The 24,175-nt window shown below is 39.4% G+C and overlaps 1 protein-coding gene across 1 annotated transcript in view; it reads right to left on the bottom strand.

The window, feature by feature from the left end:
* Positions 1-21,668, bottom strand: part of Ppm1h (protein phosphatase, Mg2+/Mn2+ dependent 1H) — a 261,180-nt gene extending 239,512 nt beyond the window's left edge. The window contains exon 1 of the mRNA XM_005328684.5: positions 20,869-21,668. Within this exon, the coding sequence (XP_005328741.1) occupies positions 20,869-21,113 (245 nt within the window). The 5' untranslated portion in view covers positions 21,114-21,668. The remainder of the gene's footprint in view (positions 1-20,868) is intronic.
* Positions 21,669-24,175: the final 2,507 nt, after the last annotated feature.

Below are 24,175 nucleotides of genomic sequence, written 5' to 3'. Positions count from 1 at the left end.
AGGTTAGCATTGCTAAGCCCCTTTCCTTTTTCCCCAAACTCAGCAGAATTTATCCCCCTCCCTGACCCCATTTGCTGGGTTCCCATTGCATTTGATTAATTCCCACATCACAGTAGCTCACTGGATTCCAGTTAGACATAAAATCTCTCCCCTACTGACCTGTGAACCTCTTGAAGACAGGGAATGCATTATTTTGTAACCTTCAGGACCTTATACTAAGTAGGGGTTTAATAAACGTTAACAGACTCAAAACTAAATTAACCTAATGCTTTTTGCTAACCTGGATGTGTACCTAGTACCTCAGTATGATTTGCTAAAACTGGGCATTGTTGATCATACATTATTTTCTTTATAAGTATAATTTTTATCAAACTATTCACTAATACAACACAATCAAAACATCTTTTGTTGGAGTTCTGATTTCTGTCAAGTTTGAATATCACAGAATGAGATGAAGATGGCTTTCAGTCTATAAGAAACTATATTTACTGAAAAGAATAACTAAATCATTTAGTTTTCTAATAGAATCGCAAACTTAGCCTCACAGATGAGGTAAGTCACTACTTTGAAATAAAATAAAATTAAATATATCTCAGGAAAGTTCAAACACCAAGAGTATTTGTTTGTTTGTTTTTTGGTGAGAAAAACAAATTGTGGAACTGGCTGTTTTAAATAGATCCTATTTAAATCAGAATAGAAATGGATGCTAAAGCAGTTCTGCTATGAACAAAAGTATGGAACAACAAAATAAATCAATCCTATAAGCGTATCAAAAAGCACATTAGGAAGGAAGCTGATGTAAGCAGAGTCTGGACCACTCATCCTTAGCTACTTGTCCCTGATGACCTTCAGGGAGCTATTGATGCTAACTGCTGGTCACTTACCATTGGAAATGCACACATGGCTAGGTTTCTTTCACTTTAGAAAAACAAAACCTATGAAAGATCAACTCACAAATAACCAATGCAGATTAACAGAACTGTTCTGAACATTGGAAAGTATGACCTGCAGTGACATTAAGTAGAAAGCTTCTCAGTGCTTTAAACTACAAATTGACTGATGTGAATTTTCAAACTTAAATCTCAAGACACTGTGTCCTTTACTTTTAGGTCAGAGATGCTCAGAGCAGTACAGTGACACAGTGGCTGCAGGGCCACATGGAAGTACAAGGTATTGATTAAAATTACATCAAGTATAGCTGCTTTCAAAGCAATTTAACTGCCAAAGCAGGAGGACATTAGCTTATGCCAAGTGACAGCACAATTCTGAGAACTATGGAGATGTCTTGGGGTCACATGCCTACAGACAACTTGGGGCTTACAAGAAGGACTAAATTCAAAACTATTTGTGATTTGCATTCTTTTTTTTTTTCCCTTGGGGAAAGAATAAGTAAGAGGTTTCAACCCATTTTATATATTTTTTTTCAATTTTCAGTGGGCCCTATTTACACATCTATATATAATTTGACTATAACAGAATCATGTCCCAAAAAAAAGGACACCCCAGAATGGAACCAACAGCTCGTCATTATCATGATAATTTTATCTGATTCAAATACAACATTTTGAAGCATCTGACCTTCTAGAAAAACACTGCAAGTCACCTTTCCTGTAGTGACAGCATCACTACTCTAAAAAATTAGGCGGCGAGGGGGCGGGGGGGGCATTTTACCATTTTAGCCTTTTTAAATTCAGAATAGGCTTTTATTAAAAAGTTTACTTTTTAATAATAGAGTAGGCAGGGAAAGGCAGGCCACCCTCTAGGCAAAAGAATTAGTTACCAATACACCAGTTGGTTTTCACTGTTGTTATACTTAGAAATTTGAATCATTAAATAAAATATAATTAGATTTTCAATTCACTTCTACCTCTTATTACAATGCATATTCAGCCAACAGATTTTTTTTAAAGATAAAGCAAGGCAGAGGAAAAAATATTCATTTTTAATGAACTGTACATAAGTATCCTACTTAAAAGTCAGTAGAAATTAACCAATCTGTGCACAACTTCATATTACCATGGCACTGTATAGCTAGAGAGGACCAAGATAATCACCTAAATTTATAATAAATATAACTGAGGACTGAAAATGTGAACCAGCTTGCTGAAGCCACGGGCTGGCTAGGGGAAGAGCCAAGACTGCTTCCAGCTGCCTCTTCACATTCTCATCATGGAACTACCCAGCACCATGACATTCCACTGTCATGCTGTGCCCATGCTTTCCTCTCTTCATGAATTTACCTTCCCCCAAATAGTTAAACCCCTAAGGTCAAAAGCTCTATCTTTTGTCTCAGTACATGTGAAGTATACAGTCAACGCATGATGATAATATGAAGAAAACCAGTGCAATATTACGACTAAATAATCCCAGAAGTGCCAGAAACAAAGTGTTCAAAGATATGTCCTTTGGCTCTGACTAATGAACTCTGGCTCCTATCATTTTTGTCATTAAAGACACCCCTTCTGATCATCTAATAGCCAACAGCCCAAACACACATGACATATAAGCCCTGTGGAGAAGATCAAGTACTCACTGCTATTCGAAAAAGACCACAGGGAGGTGGAAAAGTATGTACCTGAATCAAGGCAAGCGTTCAAGGTACAAGTGGAAGAGCTGCATTCTGACATAACTTTTTGAATTGATTTACATTATGCAACCTGTAAAATATAGTTTTAAAAAATAAGATAGCAAGCTCTGGTAGCAAGCACCTGTAGTCAGGAGGCTGAGGCAGGAGGATCACTTGAGCCCAGGAGTTTGGGACCAACCTGGGTTACATAGGGAGTTCCTGTTGAATGACTGAATGAATGAATGAATGAATGAATAGGATAAAAACTATTCTCTCAATATCATAAGCCACACCAGCGTTCTCAAGAGTATGGTTTGGGTAATCCTTGGAGGTCTCTAAGAGATACATTCAGTGAAAATTACTTTCACCAGCATAATGTTATTTTCCTTTATAACTCGCATTCTTTCATAAATGGAGTTTTCTTGTGATGGTGATAATACAATCAATTGATGTGGAAGCAGATAAGGATCCAGCTGTCTACTATTAAGCCAGATGTTAGAGACTTGCAAGTTAGAGGTGCCATTTTTCTTACTAACTTTGCTTTTGTTTTGGAAAATATGATTTTTCATTAAGAATATGTTTACATATTTATTAAGTGAATTTTTAATATTCACTTACATTTTTAAAATTTAAAATTTTAATACAGTAAATAGTAGATACAACTGATAAAAACAAAAGCTCTCAGGGTTGGCTTCAGTATATATAATTACCAAAATTTAGTCCAGAATTCCTTGTTCTAAAATCATGTACATGATTTTTAGATAAGAAGATACTAACTTGGGGTTGGGAAGAGAGGGAAAAGAGCTTTAGATAACTATAAGCTTTTGTTCAAAAAGCAAACTGCAAGCTTCAGTATGCACAATTCAAGCCTAATTTAATAATACTGTAGCTTGGCCACAAAGGATTAATGGTCAGGTAATTTATGAACATAGTAGTTCCCACCTTACCCATGAGAAACAAGCTCTGAGGTCCCCAGTAGATGCCTGGAACTGAAAAAGTACCATACATATGGTACTTTTTGTTGTTTTTTTTCTACACATACATATCTGATGAAGTTTAGTTTATAAAGTAGGCACAGAAATAGATTGACAATAATTCTAAATAAAAAAAGAACTATTATTATAACCACTTTCTGTGATAACAGTTATGTGATCTCACTTTCTCAAAATATCTTATTGTACTAAGCATATATTATATTTCTTTTGACATGAGATGATACAATGCCTATATGACAGAGGAAACAAGATGAATGGGGTATGCCTTGTGACATAGACTAAGGCTGCTACATAAAGGTAACTTGAACACAAGCACTTTGATACAATTGATCTGATAACTACAAAAACTAACTACTGGTGATTTACAGGCAGGTGGCACAGGCACTGTGGATATGCTGGACAAAAAGACCAGTTATGTACTAGGAAGGATGGAACAGGGTGGTGCTAGATTTCACTGTGCTACTCAGAAGGCACACAATTTAAAACTTATTTCTGGAATTTTCCATTTAATATTTTCAGACTGTGGTTGACCATGGGTAACTGAGACCACAGAAAGTGAAACCATGGATAAGGAAGAATTATTCCATATCTCTTCCCCTCTCCTGGTCCCAATTTTTTTTTAACCATATAAAGAATAAGACAGTGGGAGAAAGGCATAAAAACCAACCAACCAACCAAACAAACAAACCAACCCCACAAAAGTTGAACAAGTAAAGAGGGCAAAGGAGGGACTAACAAAGTCCAGAAACTTCAGTGTGCTTCTGAATTCGGAATCCATGCACAAGATGCACTTTTCATTCACATAAACCAAGAAACAGACTTTTCCCAGCAGGAGCTGTTCTTACCTCCCTCTCGCCTGCGAAAGAGTTGTAAAGCACAACAGGACAAATTTACTTTCCCCACAGGCCAGTCCAGATGCACAGCATACCATGTGATGCCACCAATAAACATTTATTGAGCAGGATGTCTAAAGCCTGTAGGAACTATGATAACTGCTACATTCCCAGAAGCTGAACACAGAATTTACATTGGCTAATAGCAAAAAATTCCAAATGGAGTTTGAAATTTTCATTTGAACTTTAAAATACTATGTTATGTTTCCACTGTTTCAGGTCTATATATTTAAGCATTATGTTCATGGTTCTATATAAATATTGGAGGAGAAATACACAATTAATACCCACACCTCAAAATTATTCATTAAAAGTCAAATCAATTAAAAACAAGAGATGGCTGGGGGGTAGTGGCACATGTCTGTAATTCTAGCCACTTGGAAAGCTGAGGCAGGAGGATCACAAACTCAAGCCCCACTTGGGCAACTCAGCATGACCCTGTCTGAAAATAAAATTTAAAAGGGGCTGAGGCTATAGCTCAGAGACAGAGCATCCCTGGGTTCAATCCCTAGTACTTCAAGAAAAAAAAAAAGAGTGTTGAGGCGTGTGTGACCCATTGCTCTCAAATGCATAACAGCCAAGACATTCCTTTACCTCTGAAGACAGACTCATTGGGCAATCCTACAGAGTAGGGTCTAAAACTGTCCCATAAAAGATATTTTTCTGAAATTCAAAATTTAAACTTAAATATTAAAATAAAACAATGGGGTTTCTTAACTCAGTCACTATGGTTCAATAAAACATTCAGTCCCTATGGTTCAATAAAACATGACCTTGTTAAAGTACTTTCAAATAAAGTCCATAGCAGACACTTCCCAAAGTTCTATTTAAATATGTTCCCCAGAAAACTATTTTTCCGCCATTGCTCATTTTTCTTCTTTTTTAAAAAAATTAATTAATTTATTTTAATTAGGTCTATGTAACCGCAGAATGCATCCTGATTCATTGTACAATTCTGTAGCGCAACTTTTCATTTCTCTGATTGTATATGATGTAGCATCACACCATATGTGCAGTCATACATGTACCAGGGTAATAATGTCCATCTCATTCCACCATCTTTCCTGTCCCTAGGCTCCCTCCCCTCCCACCCCTCCCCTTTGAAAATGACACTTTTGTTAGTTATGTTTTAAACAAAGATTTTTATCTGTAAGGATGATCCTCTCATGCCTGTTTTTAATAACAAAAAAAAATTGGCTCCTATCAATGAAAGAACCATAAATAGAATGTAATGCTGCTATTAAAAATGATGGAGTAGAATATTTATTTACATGGACAGATAGCCACTCCATTTTAAGTGAAAAAGCTACTGATCAGTCTGTAGAATTAGCCCATTTTTAAAATAAATACATATGTACTTAGAGATTATATTTAGAGAAATTACCTCCTGAAGCTGATAATGAAAATGAGGGACAGAATTCATGGATGATTTCTCTGCTTTTCATAGTGCTTATGAGAATCTGAAATGCCTATGATAAACACATCAATCCTGGAATAAGAAAAAAAGTATATCCTTAAAAAATTATTCTAAGTTCCTGAGTAGTCAATGCCTTCCTCCACTTTGACAGTTTAATAGACATCTAAAAATGATTTTAAGTTCTTCTCATTCAGGGTTAGAGAATGATAGAAGTTTTTATAGGAAAAACATTTGCCCAAGGGTCAAACTCTGCTAGAAAAATAATATTCTCAGCACGAGTTTAATTAAACTTGTCGCTGACAAGCATCAGGCCTTTCGGGCAACCTGCAGCACTTTGGAAAGCGAGAAAATAAAACTATTAAAACAGAGTTTGTCAACAAGAAAAAGGACATTGGGGACTTTGGAGTAATGTGCCTGAGGAAGACCCTACACATCAGAATCCCAAACAAAAGGATCTTGACACTAATCTGGGCACACCTGGCTAAAAACCCCGTGGTGGTGAGAAGCCAAGCCTGCTGGCAGATCCTGATGTGTGGTCGAGGCTCCTCAAGGATGTGGGAAGGCAGCAACAGGAGACCTAAGTTCTTCTAAATATGGGCCTGGGGTGGTGTGGGCTGCTGGTGGGACTAATAAAAAATCAGACTGCAGGGCTAGGATTGTAGCTCAGTGGTAGAGCATTTGCCTTGCATGTGGGAGGCCCTGGGTTTGATCCTTAGCACCACATAAAATTAAACAAACAAACAAACAAAAAATAAATAGATAAATGTATTTTAAAAACCCCAGACTTCAGGCAGTAAGGACTCAAGGATAACTGAAACAAAGGCTAACCCTTTGCTTTTGACTGCAATGTTTTCAGTTCAGTGTAATCATCACCATATCCTTTATGCTTAGATATGATGTGTCTGGTTAACATTTTTAAATAAAGAAATTTACTTAACGTAGCTGGCTAGACAGAATCGTTCCCAAGGAATCCATCCCAGAAACAAATAATGCAAGGGTCCATGATGGTGAGACTGGGGGAATCAGGACACGAGGAACCCACAGCACAGGTGGCTATAGTTTGGATCTTAAATGACCCACAAAGGCCCACGGATTAAAGGCTTGGTCCCCAGCCTGGGGTGCTACTGGGCGGTGATGGAGCTTTTAAGATGTGCAGCCTAGTGGAAGGAAGTGAGGTCACTGGGGTGTGTCCTGGAAGGGTGACAGGGCTGGGGACTTCTGGGAAGCAGGCAGTGCAAAGACAACCTCCCCCCCCACAAACCCAATGCTTGTGAATCTTTCTTGTCAGATTTCAGACGTGTCACTCAGATTAACAGGTTAAGAGTTTATTAGAAGTGATGGGAAAAGGGAAGAGGAGACACTCTTGAGGGAGAGAATGGGTCTTCTCGGAGAAGAAAGGGACAGGTGCCTCCTGCACTCCAGTTTTACTGGGGATCCAGAGAAGTTTCCAGACAGACCCACCCAGGTCTCTTGACTTTTGACTGAGAGCAGAATGACATCAGACTTTCAAGTCCCCACTGCCATGACAACTCTAGGTCACTTTGGTCCATGCTGGCCAGTTTTCATTGGATTCTTAAACATAAATTCTTACAGATTTTAGGCTTAGGAGGAATGATACTTATCTCTCTAAGTTTCTGAATCTGGTCTGTGAAAAAGGTCATAAAGGTCCTCCCCCTTCAGGTTCTTCTTATTTTGTTCCTCTTATTGACATTATTCTAGGACTGAATTTCTTCTGCAGATAACAGGTAGTCTGATGGGGAATGTGACGTCTCCTGTTTACTTAAGCCAAGCAGAGCTGCAGATAAATTGCTTCTTCGAAAAGAAAGCATGTGGGGTCAGCACAGTGGGCCTATTTTGCAGAATTATTTTCTTAATCTTCTATTCCCACCACTCACATCTGTCTGTCCTCTATAAGAAGAGGATATTGGGTCACAGTCCTTCTCTTTCTTTGCTTCCTGGCCATCATGAGGTAAACAGATTTCCTCTGCCACATGCTCCTAAGGAGACCTAAGCTCTTCTAAATATGGGCCTGCCACAGGCCAAAAGCAACAGGACAACTGACCATGGGCTGAAACCTCCCCAACTATGAGCTAAAATTAACTATTCTTCCTTATAAATTGACTTATCTCAGTTATTTTGTTTCAGTGACGGAAAGCTGACTATTACACAGGTCCTAGTGGAGCCCAGAATAGGAGACAAACCACATCCTGTGTTCCTCTGAGGAAGGCAAGGCAGGAAACAGGGCTTCCAATGCTACGCAAGGTGCAAAAGGGCTATGTGGCCAGGTGGCTCATGTCAGCACTAACCTGATGACCTGGGACACAGGGATCAAGAAGAGAGTCAGGGCTTCAGGTATGGGCCTGTGTGATTCCCATCTCTGTGCCAAGTTACATTTTTTAAATAAACACCAGCTGCTGTAGTGCAAGTTGCCAATTCTTCTTCTCTTCTTCCCATTTGCTGTTGAACTGAATCACCAGCTCAGCTCTGGACACCTGGTTCTAACAACAGGGCAGCATGGCCTTCGGTGGCTTCACCCATTATTGATAATCATAGGCAGAGGTGCCAAGAGGCCATCTAATCTGACTCTTTGACTCTACTCCAACCCCTACCTTATGGAGAAACATTGTTCTGAAAGGCTGATTCCCCAAACATGTATTTCCCCAAATTATATTCCCCAAACATAAAACAGTTCATTCTTATAGGCTATTTATTTGCTACCAAACATTATATCCATTTCCTCTTTTATATTAAAAACACTCAGTTTGGTTTCCCAGCTCCACTTCCCCTGACAGCCTTTTATAGGCAACTCACATTCCCTGCACCTACTAAAGTTTCTTCCTACTAAACGTTTACATTCCTCTTTATTTTGGCTAGCTATTATTGCATTGTAAACACATTTGTCAAAGCTCACCTTAAGAATGACTATAAACACACCATAGCAGACCACACAAATACATGAATTCCATAATCTGCTGCATTTTTAGATTTTAAAAAGTCCATTTATCACTTGAGGTCCGCCCACCCCGCCCCCGCAACACTCATATGAAAAAGGTCACACGGTAAAAAGGCATCATTTTTAAAGCTTAAACCTCTATTTCTCATTCCCTGAAAGGAAAGTAGAGTCACTTTGGCCCCCTAAGCTTGGCGAGTAATTCAGTTCTCTGTCTGTGCCAGACCAGCGATGATTCATTACACTGCCCATCCAGCAAGGTTCATTAGGCTTGGCCTGTGCGAGTCACAGATGCAGATGCGCACACTGCAGGCCAGTCCTTGCAGGAGCACATGCTGCCTAGCTCCAGCAAATGGATGCTGCTCTCAATACTGCCAGCCTGGTTGGTCCCCCAAATTCATGAACCTGAAAAATTCTGGCTAAAGTGCGACTCTTCTTAAGTAGGAATTTAACCAGACCTCCAAAAGTCAATTTTAAAAGGGAATCTCATAAAAATCTAATTTATAATTTCAGCCCCATTATTAAGAATTCCTAAGCATTATTTCCTCATTTCTAAGTATCTGCTGATAATAAAACACATGATCTATTTATTAACTTTAGTAAAAAGAAACACCACTGTGGTGAGCCGTGTCAGCGGACCGTGGTCGCCATTACAAGATGGCGCTGATAAGCGCCGTGGCCTGTGATAAACAACTCCTTGTTTTGGGAGAGTTGGCACGTAGCTGTAAAACACCCTATGAGAAAGATCCACGTGGCAGTTGTGCATTGGGGCTTGATGTGCTTTATCAAGGCTGGGGCGCTCGGGTGAAGTAGAAGTAGAAGTAGAAGTAGAAATAGAAGTAGCAGTAGTAGTAGTAGTAGTAGTAGTAGTAGAGAGAAGCTTCCAGAGACACATAATTAAAGGCCTGAATAAACTGCTGAAAGAAGAATCCTGTGTCGTGTCCTCCTTGCTGGCGAGGGGTCACGGCACACCACCATATGAAATGCATATTATTTTTTTAAAAAATATTAATTTTTTAGTTGTAGCTGGACACAATACCTTTATTTTATTTATTTATTTTTATGTGTGCTGAGGATCGGACCTATGGCCTTGAACTTGCTAGACAAGAGCTCTACCGCTGAGCCACTCCCCGGCTTAATAAACCCCACATAAATTGGTTTTAAAGACTTACTGGGTTTCCAAAAACAAAAACACTTTCCAGTCAAGAAAATATGATAATTTTAACAAAATTCAGATGATTATACTTAGGAACACACAAATACAAAAGTTAAGTATAATTGATAAAAATTATTACACTGGGATTAGTGACATACTCCTATAACATCAGTGACTTGGGAAGGTGAAGTAGGAGGATTGCAAGTTGGAGCCCAGCCTGAGCAACTTGGTGAGACTCTGTCCTGTCCCTGTCTCAAAATGAAAAGGGTTGGGGGTGTAGTTCAGTGGCAGAGCATCCCTGGGTTCAATCCCTAGCACTGCAAGGAAAAACAAAAAATAATAAATAATAAATAATAAGTAGACTAATATATTCAATAGGATTATTTTAAAGTGCTTTGAAAATCATCCTTTTAAACAAAATCTGATGTGTTTATATGTCCTTATCTAATTTAAAACTACCTGAAGATTGGGCCTTAGTAGTTTCCTTTGAGTAACAAAACACATTAAGCTCTCTTATGTGGCATTCTGTTTACAGGAATAGGATATCCCTTGATTGATGAATAATTTCACACAATGATAGATCCAGGTTCAACTGACTCAGTGAAAGTCACTAGGGTCATGGGACAGCATGAGAGTCTAAAGTAATCTTCATTTTTCCTCTTTTACTTTTTCGGTGTTCTTGTTTGTTTTGTGGTGATGGGGTTCTCTTTTCTTAAACATGGATAGTAGATGCTTATATTAAAGAACACATGGCAGGGCTGTAATAATCACACAGAGCCATATAGATAGAAGTAGGTAGTATCATTCTTCTCTCTCATTAGTAAGATAGCATAAAACCCACAGGGAAAGAAAATACAGGAAAGCATTTAACTTCTATAGACATTTAGAGAAAACTAAGTTAGAAACAGCATAAATAAATAAGCATAAATAAAGCACTGCAGAGATACATTCCAGGAGACACAAGGGGTGACCATTCCACAAAACAGCAGTGGAGGTGCTGTCTTCCCTAATCTTCCTAGTAAGGAGTCTCTAAGCTCAGAAGGGAAGCACAGTGCAGTAAGGTCTTGATTCCTCATGAGCACTTCTCAGTTAACACATTCTGAAGTCTTTATTAAACAGAGTGCTCCTTGGGTAGCATTCACGGCACCAGCTGCCAGAAAAGGGGACTGATGCAAGCTTTAAACAAAATTTCCACTGATTTAATTAAACAAGAGCATAACAAGAGATCCTGTCCAATTTGACCCTATGTAAAGCTCTCCATTATGTGAATGCCAAGTTATGGAAAGTTTATCAACTGAGTGAGCATTTGCAGGGTGCCAGTGTTGCAAAATCAAGTCTGGGGTTCCCACCTTCTGTGCAAGAGGACCTAACGTCTGTGGGTCTCTCAACAGAGGGTGTCAAAACTGTTCAAACCTAATTTTAAATTTATTGTGAAAAAAGCTTAATAGCATAAATCACTGGACTAAAACATACTTAATAACTCAAGAATAGATTGATGGATGGAGAGAGAACTGGATACACAGGAAACCAAATGATACAGCAAATATAGCAAACTCTGAATTTCAGGCTCTAGATGATGGGAATATGAGTGTTAAGTACAGAATAGTTTTGGCTTTTCTGCATGCTTGAAAATTTTCATGATAAAGTGTTAGGAGGAAACAATGATTTAGAATCATAATCACAATGAAGGAGGCAGCAGGTCCACTGTGAAAAACTTCAACCTTGAAGGCAAGACACTTGGCTCTTAGCTGACCCCAAGGATTCACAGACTTTAGAACTGGGAAAGGCTTTGGCCACACTCTAGGGCAGGTAACACATGGGTTTACAAAAATTTTGGGAAAATAGTAACAATTTCATAGTGTTTTTAAAAAAACTGAAAATATGTAATTTAAGAACATTCTTTTTGGTGAGATTATATGCCTATATACTTTTGGCTTTTAAATACAATCAATATGTTGATGATAATCAATGATAAATTTGATGTCCTCCTAGCAAAATAGAAATAACCCTGTCGGTCTTCTCAATATTTTTGAAATGACAATTAGTTTACAAATAGAAAAGTCCAGGAACTAACAATCCAATCCAATCTCCCCAATTTCTAAGAAGAAACTGAGGCACCAAGTAAAATTAGACAGAGTAGTGGCTAAATGTACAACTCTGGGCAGTTTACCCACTCTAGAAGTCATAAAGTGATTCACATATTATAGGTGGGATGTCCATCCAAAGGACAAGTATCAGGTTACACATATAAGGACAGGGGCCTTTTGGTAAGAGTCACTAACGTGGTTGACTGTTAAGTGTATGGTACAAAGAATCTCTCATGCCCACATTTAGAGCAAGTTTCTTGCAGAAATCGGTTTCTGAATTTTGATGTTAGATCTTCAATCATGCTTCCACAAATCTAGCTTAATAATGGCACAGAGTATATAAGGAGATGCAAATTTACCACTTTCAAGATGATCATTTGCCAGTCTTCCTATCTCAAAGATTTCTCTTAGCCAAACGGCCAGCATAAAATGTTATGAGGAATATTCTGAAGCAAACAGAATGTATTTCCTTTGTAGGCTTCTAATATTCAGAAAGATTCAAGATGACATTTGTGAATAATATAAGCAGCAGTTACAAAACCTCAGAATGTACTCAGTAAATCTAGATGTAAACTGCAAAAATAATATAAATAGATAAATACCAATTTGAAACCATCTCTAGTAAAGGGAAATGGTTCATATCTTGGTGTCATAAAAAAGGGAAATTATAAAAGATAAGTTGAACTTCTGTTTTATGAAACAGATTAGAAACTCCATTCATCATATCTCTCATTACCCTAGAGCTGTCTAGACAAGGAAGATGAGGAAAATAAAATAAACAAAAATGACAGGGAGCAGAGCTCTGCTGTCTGTCACCATAACCAGGTTAGCCAGGGCTATACTGCCCTGGCTGAAAAGCTATAACACCTGATATTACTGTGTATTGTAAGTTCATGGAGACAAACCCTCAAACCACATTTAATTCTAAAGTTGAACTGAGTTGTGATCCCGTCTAGGATGGAGAGGAAGATAAAAAGAACTAAACTCAGACTCTGGGGGCTATGTACGAGCAGATCTAGATCAGTAGCATAACTTCCCAAGGGCTACAAGGCAGGGTAGCAGGCATATTCCAGCACAGACACTATTTCAGATGCTTATTTGTGTCTGAAAATGACCAAGTGTACACCACTGCATAAAAGACTGAATGACAAAACAATACTTTTACTTCTGAGGGCTGCTAAGTTATAACGTACTTGGGAATGCTATAAAAACAAGGTCATTTCACCTTACGATCTCCCAACAGAAGCCTGCAATAAATAAGACTCCAGTATTTGTCTCTCAACGAGTCACCTATAGTAGAATCTTCTGAATCACCTTCCAGACCAAACTACCTCCAACTCCTTGAAGAACTGCCTGTTCTCAGGAGTTCCCACATGAAATTCTGGGTCCCTAGCCACAGTTATGCATGCCTAGGGAGTATATCTGACACAAAGTGAACCAAATGTTTTCTTTCTCAAAACTCAAATTTGGAATTGAAGACTCAATTGATGGTGAGTCTTGATGGTGGTTTAAAGAGGTAGATGTGAGGTCCTAGTAAAAGACTTAAAAGTTGCCACTTTGTTTCTAGGTGGCTTTCTGGTGCAGTGTTGCAGCTCTTTCTGAATTACAACTGCATTGCTATGCTTAGGTTCCATAAGAAGAATGGCAATTCTCTATAACCCCTCTTTCCTGCCTCTGTTCTCAGTGAGGTTAGCTCAAAGGCGTTTCTATGACTTGCAAAGAAACAAGAGGAGTAAGTAGGCTAAAAGGACTAGTACATGGTTATGTAGTATTTTAAATATTTCAAATATAATACTAAATATAAGCTATAAAGAAGATTAGATATGATCACCTAAAGATTAAATTTGCATTTATAAAGGGAAAAAACAAGAAGTTAAAAAGTGAATATATATAACAAAAAAAATTTCAACATAATAAGCCAAAAGTTAATAGCCTTAATATATGAAGAGCTGTATAAATAAGATTATTCCAAGAGAAAAATGGACAAATCATATAGACCAGAAAGTCATAGAAAGAGATTAAAATAGCTAATTTACTATATAAACCTATATGTGATCATTGAACCTCTTTAAATAATCAAACATGAACTATTATAATGGTGTGGATTTTCATCTATTAAATCAATGGCAAATATCAAAGGCTTAATTCTAAAGTAATTTCCAAGCACACACTATTGGCTGGAGTGTGAATTATTAGTTAATCTGATAATATATAATTGTGAATGTGCATAGCTTCTACCCACACTTTCCATGTCTATGAATAAATCATATAAGGCTGTACACTTAAAACCTAAGAGTAAATCCCAGGTAGGATGCCTAATGGGGGGCTCAACAGTGCCTTCTGTAGAATATTAGGCAGTCACTCTGCTTGCCGACTTGGAGAAGAATAAAACACATATTGTTACTTGGAGAAGAATAAAATATATATTGTTACGTGAAGAAATCATGTTAAAAGACATATAAAAGTATGGTCCACTTTTATTTTTTAAAAACTGTTAAAATGAAAAGATCTAAAGTATTAACAGTGGTTGATAGTTTTACAAACAATTTTCACCTTGTTCTTTATAACTTCTATATTCTGTACCATTTTCCTTTTCTATGATAACTATTTTACAGTAAAACTTTTTTTTTTAAGTTGTTCATTGAAAACACTATGAGTTAGGGGAAAAAGAAAAGAAGGCCTACAAATTTCAAAGCAGAGAGAAAGCAACATCTACAAGACACTTTAAAACCAACAGAGGAAGGAGTCAGACAGAAGTAGGTATAAGTCTTAGAGCTGCCACTTACTAATCTTTATGACTTTGAACGAATTGCTTACCTGTGTTGCATGCATCTCATTGCAGTCACAAATAAAGTGCTTAGTACAGAACTGGCACACAAGAATACTTCAACAAATATTAACTATTGCACTTAGTATTTTTTCAGCATGTAATATAGCATAAACAGTGACAGGATTAGACATATGAAGATAGGCCAAGCAAATCAAATGCTGTCCAATTCTTAGGTTACTTTCAAAGTATCTACTATAGTCCTAAATTGGAAAACTAGTGAAAATATTGAAACAACAACACAGGAAAGGTTACTCAATTCTTTACCTTAACATTAGGTTATAAAATTAAGTTCCTGCTTCATTGGAACTATAATTTAAAGACATTTTCTCCTTACATGATGGGTATGGACACAGTTAACTATGGAAGGTCACAGAGGCAACACACACAAATCAGAATCAAATCATGGCTAAATAACTGCAATCCTGTCTTCTTCTCTCCCCTTCCCCCACTTTCAGGGATGACAAAGACTCATGGACCAAACTTAAGTCAGGTTTCTCTGAGCTCTTTTCTCTACGAGGCCATGACTTTCACCCCAATCCCGTCCTCTTAGTAAAAATTCTGCTAAGTGGGTTTAGGAGGAACCCCAACCTTGATATCTGATCAAACTCCTCATCCTTCACGTTTAGGTACAGGTCTCTGGCCTGCTTTCTACAAGAATCCTACTTCTTCAGTTCAGTTCAGTTTGATGTCTCCTCTTAGTAACTTTTCATACTGACCCCCTCCCTCTGCTCTTTAGCTATCAATCCCTAGCTGTCAGGAATCTTGAATAAAAGTCTTCCCTACTGTTTAAACAAGAATCAAGATAATTTTCTCTTAACAGTGGGTATGTCTAAAGGTCTTTGGACCTGCAGGTACAGAGCTAATCACAATGCTGTCTGGAAAAAATTAGTTTGAATCCCTAGTGTGACATAAAAGCAACAAATTCTAAGATTCAAAATTGCCCAGAAGCATTCAGAATTAAAATCATAACAAGCAAAACCCTCCTGTGAGCCCCTCTGAATCATAAATCCATGATTCCATTTTGACTTAATTTTAAATACAGAAAAGGTGAGTAGGAAGACTATGTTATCAAGTTTTCTTTAGGATGATGATGACTGTATCTTATTATACCATAGGACCAGCATGGCACCAATGCCTGACACATAGTAGGAGTGCTATTCATTTCATTAACTTCATGAGAGATATAATGGAAGCAGATGAATGATGTTAATTTTCTGGTAGAGTAGGGCATAAATTGAAGGATAAAAAATATCAATCCTCTGTTTAGTTAAATCAAAAGGCCTAAAAGGTCCTTGGGATTTTTTTTTTTTTTGGTTACTTTTACCAAATATCAAGAAGTAAAACTACGTTTTATTGAAAAATAATATGTTTATAGGAAATAATTCCAGTATACAGTTTTAAGTTATCAGTTGGTATTACTGTAACCCTAAATAGCAAATGCTGTGTGGTGAAGAACATCAGAAATGATACTGTCTATCTAAACCAGAGCTGAAACACAGGGTACACACACCATTTTGAATGGTTAAATCCTGTTCCTAAACCATGGTAGGACATTGATACCTTTCCCTAAGAAAAATGGGTACCTCAGGAAGTCTGCAAAAAGATCTCTGTAAAAGGGGTAATCTGTACCAGGGGAGATTAGAAGGGAAAATGAAAGACCAGGGGACTTCTGAGCTTTAGGGCAAGAGAGAAATAGTGGTTTCTGTCATTACTACTGCACAGCCGATGGATGCTATCTGCTGGTTATTGGTAATTAGCAATGACCAAAAGAGACAGAAAGGCTGTAGATTCCAAAAGAAATCCAAATCCTTGTGGATTGGGTGCTAGACTTAAATAAGATGATTTTATCAAAATTTCACAGTTTTGAATCTGTGAGACACAAAGAACTTACATAACATAAATTTAACAGAGGCTCTTGAGGCTCTCAAAGTAGCTTTTTTTGTTTTGTTTTTTGTACCCACATCCAGGGTTACTTTTATAGGAAGGTAATAGAGGAAAAACAGATTTTATAATTATACCTATAAACTAAATAAAACTATACTAAAATTCTTTCTTTTTGAACCAAGTAATGTACCATTGATAAAACTTAAATATCATGCTTTAATATAGAAAATAGTGTCACTCAAAATGGTAGCATATTCTTTGGCTTTTTGTTGAAGGCCCAAACTCCATGCATGCCTACGTCTTTAAGTCCAACTGCTTATGAATGGGAGAAAAGTTAGGCAAACAGAACAAGAAGGAAGAAAAACAAGAAAGTCAGTCAAAGTGCATTTTTAATTCATTAAAACAAAATCAGGAAACTGACTTTCAGGTGTCTGTAGTACAGGGATCACTTGGGTATTTGAACTTGTAGAAAATTAGCTGCCCCATGACTCTGGGTCAGACTGTTGCTTTCCTGTGGATGTTCTCTGGGTAGACTTCACATACTCAGTGAATTCAAAGCCACATTTTACAACAAAACCTGTTAATGCATATTTCTGAGAAGATTTTAGTTTAGTGGATATTGCCTTTAACTGCAATGCTTTCCAGGACTGTATAACCTAACAAATTCTACTTAATTAAGTGGCACTTTTTTTTTTGCCACATTAGGAAGCTTTTTGAGGAGTCAGGAAATATCATCAGTACAATGTCAATAAATACTGAAAGAGTGAATGACTATCTTCAGTTTCTGTATCCCAAGTTTCATACAGATTGCTTATAGCTTATTCTCTAATTTATAACATAGACTATGTCTCTTCTTGAAAAGGATTAGTAATATGTGGCAAAAAAAGAGGACCATTTCTCCTTAATTTTTCTACCATTAAAAAAGGTCGGTGATCAACCCCTTTCTTGGATCTTTCAAGCCCACACCCAGTGGGGCCAGTTCTTCCTTCCTAGGAAGGCTGGAACAGACTCACTTTCAAGAGAGGAAGACAAGGCACTTCTGATTAGACCTTGGCTCACCAGCACCCTTCCTATCTCTACTAGGTACCATCCAGCACAGAGAAGAGGATTTCCTCTTCTTAGCTGATCCTTTGGGCAAGAGCAACATTACTCGTGGCCCCCTTGTGACTATGGCCACAGTTCCCACTTGTCTTTCTCTTCCCTTCTCTATTTCAGCCATTTTGGTCACTCAGGGTGTATCTTTGTAGGAAGAAAAACTACAGCCCAAGGTTTGAGGAAGTGGTGCAATACAATATTGGACAAGACTAGGAGTGAGAAGAAAGAGGTGACAAGACAATGTTAGCTATTCATCCTGGGTTCAGATGCAGGTTTCATAATTTAATACTGAAGACAGTGGAGTTCAGTGTTGTCTCTGGGCTCTCCTAAGAGGTGTGACCCTGGGCAAGAGGTTTAACCATTCCGTGATTCTGTTTCCTCATTTATAAAGTAGAAATGGTGGTGCCTACCCCCAGGAGATTGTTGAGAACCAGATTACATAATGTGAATTTGCAAACAGTGGAAACATTAAAGAGTAAGCATTAACTATGTTAGCTATTGGAAATACTAGGTATACACAGAGTTGTAAAAGGAATGTGGTCATTCTACTTCTGTTTACTTGGGATAGTATCAGTGACAAAGTGTTTTGTGAAAATGCTATAGAATCATATACTTAGTATGAACCTGTTTGGAGAAGAAAAAAAGAAAGAAAGAAAAGAAACCAGTAGGTGTTTATAGGCACCCAAAGAAGTCTAAAAAGGCACACATCACCCAACACTGACTACTGTGATTGCTAGAGAGAGTGGTAGGGGATGAGAGGGAGTGACATTTGTGTACAGGTCTTTCCTTGAGTTAGCATGCATGGGCTACTTTTATAACTAATTTTAAAAACTGAAACTTTTTAATAGCCTTTCTAGCCAAAATTAAACAGCTCTCTGTTCTAGCCTAGGAAAAGATAACCTTCTTGGAGATAAGGAAACCGAGGGTCAGCAAGTTTGAAGTAGAGCCCTCCACCTTCCTGATCCTCCTACTTTCTCTTTTCAAATTCCCTTCTATTCTTCACAGTCCTTGGAACATTATGTTCCTAACCCTGACATATCTAAAACAGTCTGAAATTGTTTTTTTTTCTTTTCCTTTCTTCCACTCATATCTGAGTTTTCCTTTTCCTGTGTCCAAGTGGCTTCCACCTTCAATGTCTTACTATCTTCATTCCTCTCCGTATTTTCTGGCCGTATCCCTGCATGGCGTGTGTTGTGTGGTTCAAGCCCAGGCACCTCTGCCTTGCCAAACCCACTGAGTAACAATAAACCCCTACCTTTCAGGTGTTGGGCAGGCACAACCTCCCCAGCCCAATCATATAATGGAGTATCCCTCTAAGTTGCTTTTTGTCTTGCAAAGGGTCCAAATGGGCTTTTAAACATTTATTATTATTATTTTTTAATGCAAGAAGCTGCTTTATGTGTTTTGGTAGGCACTTTTTTCTTTATACAGGTGTTTTAGTTCTGTTTTGGCTTTTCCTTGGACATTACAATGCTATTTTGTATTGTAATCAGCGTCCTCTTCCCATGCTTGACTGATATATATATAATATATATATATTATATACATCAGTCTATATATATATATATATATATATATATATATATATATATATATCGTCAAGCATGGGAAGAGGACGTTGATTACAATTACATATAAATATATATAAATTATATATATATATTTTTTCCTGTTGAAGCACCCCCACTCTCACTTCTTTCTCCTCACATTCCAGTTGTCCACCCCCATTTATGCAGAAGCTCTGCAGGACCAGTTAAAGGATGATGTGGGATGGAAACGAGAATTCCGAGATTCTAGGCAGAGTGCCTTTCAAACCTTCTCTTGCCCCGGAACCTGGAGTGAAGATTCTGGTGCCTCGGGGTATCCGGGCCACCAGAACCGGGTCAGCATCCCGGCGCCCAGGCGTAGGGGAACCTGATTGGTTTGGGGATGAACCAATCAGCGAGCGAAGCTATGCACGGGTAGGGGAGGGCCAAGATTATAAAGCGGATGAGGTTAAAGGAAAAGAGGCAGGTATGATAGGCACCCGGGTTTAGAATGCACTTTTTGCACCCACAGTGTCATTATAAACTTGAGAGTTCTGATCTAAATACTGTCTCCCACTTCCAATTTCGTAAAGCTTAAATAGTAGATGGGGCGGGGCGTTACTTATCCTACCATTCATAAGACGGGCTATTAATAGTCAATGGAGAAGTGGTCATCGAGTAAAGGAAGGGCAATAAAATCTTCACTCCCTCCTCTCTCCCTTCCACTCCAAGCTGCCAACCTAACCCAATCAGTTTTTAAAAGAGCAAATCACTCAAACGCTCACTTAATCGCCAAAGCTGATTACCAAAACGTTGTATTAGACATCTGGAATAAATTTCCATCCTCTCCAAGGACGGGGGAAATAGTATTGGCGTTTGCCGAACGCCAGCGTTAACTACCTGCTCAAGCAGAATCCAACGAACTCAGGTGGACCTGGGAGAAACTGAGATCTTCCGAAATGTACAATCACGCACACGAACACCGCCACCTCCCGAATTCAGACACCCGCCCCCAGGCGCGGCGACAGATCTTTCAAGCCTCTACCCCCACAAACTCTCCACAGGGAAGTACAAGATTTTTTTTTTTTTTTTTGAGGGTGGGCGCACAGATACCAGATTCTCCTACTACGTTTTAACTTCAGCAGAGCTGTTCTGGCCACTTTTCCCCCCAAGTGTCACAGCCCCCGGATTCACGGACCTGGTCAACCTCAGCTTTCCCACGGTCCAGCAACTGCTACCCTCTGCTTCACCACCCATAACTCGGGTGGGAGAGACGCCGTGTCCTGGGGAGTGAGGGAAGGGGGAGGGGGAGAAGAGGGAAATGACCAGTTAAGTAAAGCGGTCCCCGGCGAGGCCTGGATTGCGGCAGCCAGTGGGGAGCCCTGGATCCCAGAAGCAGGGAAAGGCTGGAACCGTGCGGGGAAGGGCCGCGAGGAGAGCAGGGGCGCCGCCGGTGTCGCTACACTCACTCTGCGTAGCCAGTGGCCCAGGGCAGCCGCCGGGTCTCCTTGAGGATGAGGATGGGGCGAGCGATGTGGTCAGCGCTGCACTCCACTTCGTCCTGAGACAGCCCGAGGAACTCCGGCCGCCCGTAGGGGAAGCGCAGGGGCAGGTCCGAGCCTCCGCAGCCGCCGCCGCCGTGCTCAGAGCCTGAGCTGCCAGCCATGATGCCGCCCATGAAATTGGCTACGGCAGATTTCACTCGAGTTAGCATATTACTCCGGCGCCCGGCAGCAGCGGTGCGAGCTGGAGGCTGCAGCGGCGGCCGGGCAAGGCTCAGCGCGGGTCATGCAGGCTGCGGCGGGCGCCGGGCGCACGGGAAGCCGGGCCGCTGGGGCGCGCCGCACGGGGCTCCTGGAGCTTAGTGCTGCAGGGGGCCGAGCCCCGGCCTCCTGTACTCGGTGCCGCCGCCGCCTCCTCCCCCAGCTACACTTCCGCAACCGAGCGACATGGAGCGGGCGGGCAGGTCAGGAGAGACACCGAGCGCTCCGGGAGCGCCTGGCTGGCCGCCGCTGCAGCAGGTCCCTTCCCCGCCCCCTGCGCTCAGCTCCTGCGTGCGCGGAACTGAGCCCACCCGGAGAGCCAGCGGAGCCGCGGCGGCTGCTGCCACGGCTACCGCCGCCGTGTCATGTGATAATCAGGCTGCAAGGGCTCAGTCTGCGGCTGTGGCCGTGGCTCAGCCCCTCCCCTGCCGGTCCGAGAGAGGCTTGCACCAGGACCTTGACCTCCTAAGGGAGAGGGAGACCAGCCGGGTCGGTACCTGGCGGAGGGGTTGGGGGCGCTGTGAGCCGGTGGCAGTACAGGTGTTAGGGGTTGTCACGTGGCTCGCGGCATTGGGGCGAAGCCAGTTGAGGCAACCACTCTGGGAGCAAGACTGCCTTTGCCCTCCGGAAAGGAAAACTTCGGGATCTGGAGAGGAAAAAGGAGACAGGTACAATCATGACCGGGACCGCTCCAAGTCCTGCGATGGAAATGAGAAGGACAACATGGTAAAAGAGACTGAACCCCACACCGATTGCACAGAAATCATTAAAAGTGTCCCCCCAACCCCCACGCTTTGTAGAATTACTTTTGTTTTTCTTTCATTACCATCTCATGCATCATTTCTGAGGAGCAAACCTGTTTCGAACCTAGAATAAGCTCAACAGTGAAGAAAACAAAAGATCTCTAAGAAATCAGAAACAAGCACTGTTTTAACCCGTACTCAGTTGTTTAACAAATTTGTAGAAGTATTTTTCCCCAACGTAGCAACAGAAGTTATCTTTTCAAAGCTTATTCTGTTTACTATGGAGCTACTTACTGTAGCTGTATTTTATTTTCTTTTTAAAAAACATTCCAACAGAATTATCAAAGAGCACATGTAAAGTTAAAGAAACAATGAAACAACTCAAATGCTAAAGTTAAAAATGATTAGGTTCTTGCAATGATAAAAATATTTTTGGTAATTTTATATTAAAACTAAACAGAAAAATGAGGGTGAAATAGTGAATGTGCTTCATCAAGGATAACATTTGTTAAATATTGGCCTTAATTTTTTTTTTTGTTGTTGTTGTTGGAATTTTTGCATTATTAATACTAGTATCCTGTTCATGTTTACTTATTCCATATCCTGTTCCTATGTTTACCTACCGTTTAATTTGCCAGGACTCTGTGTTACTTGTGCAGTTATGCACTGAACAGCTCCCTTGGAGTTGGGGAGGGAATACAGACCCTCATTCTTCTCAGTGAGTGGCCCAGGTGTTAGAGAAGAGGCCAATTCCCAGAAGAGGAATCGGAATTCTTACTGTTATGGGAGGCCTGGGCAAACCGCACTGATCTCCTCCTCTTTCTCCTTCTTCGTTTGTGCTTTCCTTTTTGACTTTTTCATGAGTAGGTATTCCAGTTCAACTATACACCAAATAATTATGAAAAAGATGGCAGTATTTCAAATGGTTAGTGAAATGCCATTACTGTGTTCTTTTAATGCTCTCATAAGGCAGAAATGTAACTTTATCTTGATTGCCTTTTCCCTCTGTTAAAATGGGGGCAAGATTTTAAATGGTGCAATCTTATTGATGGCATAAAATCATTTAATAAACAAAGCTATAGTATTATGAGTCAAGCAATGAGATTATGTTGTTATGAACAGCATCCAAGGTCTATATGTAAGTATTTCCAAAATGAATATTCTATTAAAGTATTCAAACTCACAAGTTGAATGAGGGATTGGGGTGGGGGTGACAGGACTGACTGGGCCGCATCATTTGAATCCAGTAACACAGATCTTTCCAGAAATTATACCTGTAATAGGTGTGAAAGTCACTTATTCTCAGGTATCCCTCTAAGAAGGATGGCTACCACTCATTGAAATCAGAAACCATATTTCCATCTCTTATTACAGAAATAGTCTAAAGAAAGTTAGTATTTCTGTTTGCAGGACAAAGTTTGCTGTGCAAAGCTAAATGACAAATCAACACTTTTCTGTGATAGGAAAAAATTAGGTTATGGAAAAGCAGAAAGACAACTTCTTGGAAAACATTGGTTCACAAATCTTGCTAATATTATCAAATTTAATTATGCCAAATGATTAAATAATTAATAATTAGTGCTGTTTGAGAGGGAAATGGAAGCCTGTGGAAATTATTAGTCTTACTTTTGTCTTTATGGCTCTGTATCATTGGATTTTGTCTATTTATAATATACCATTATCAGGTACTACTTTTAAATTGAAAATCACAGATCAGAATTTTTTTAAAAATCCTACTTAATGTCAATACTAAAACTTTTCTATTAAGTGAAATGAAGGGAAGAGCACATTAAATTCAACTCAATAAAATTTAGTTACCAAAATATACAAAACACAATGTTAAAAGGCAATTGTTCACGCGGCATGGTGGCTCACATCTGTAATGCCAGCAGTTTAGGAGGCTGAGGCAGGAGGATCACAAGTTCAAAGCCAGTCTCAGCAACTTAGTGAGGTCCTGAGCAACTCGATATAAAATATAAAAAAGTATATAAATAAAATATAAAATATAAAAAAGGCTGGGGATCACGTTGGTTCCATAGTTTAGCTATTGTGAAATGAACTGCTGTAAACATTGATGTGGCTGTCTCCCTGTAGTATGCTGTTTTTAAGTCCTTTGGGTGTAAAGAGAGGAATAGGATAGCTGGGTCAAATGGTGGTTACGTTCCAAGTTTTCTGAGGAATCTCCATAATGGATAAAGAAAATGTGATATATATACACAATGGAATATTACTCAGCTTTAAAGAATGAAATGATGGCATTTGCAGGTAAA

The sequence above is a fragment of the Ictidomys tridecemlineatus genome, chromosome 6 (genome assembly GCF_052094955.1).
Source record: "Ictidomys tridecemlineatus isolate mIctTri1 chromosome 6, mIctTri1.hap1, whole genome shotgun sequence".
Lineage (NCBI taxonomy): Eukaryota > Metazoa > Chordata > Mammalia > Rodentia > Sciuridae > Ictidomys > Ictidomys tridecemlineatus.
The sequence above is the reverse complement of the archived record's forward strand: the minus strand, read 5'-3'. Positions and strand labels throughout refer to the sequence as shown.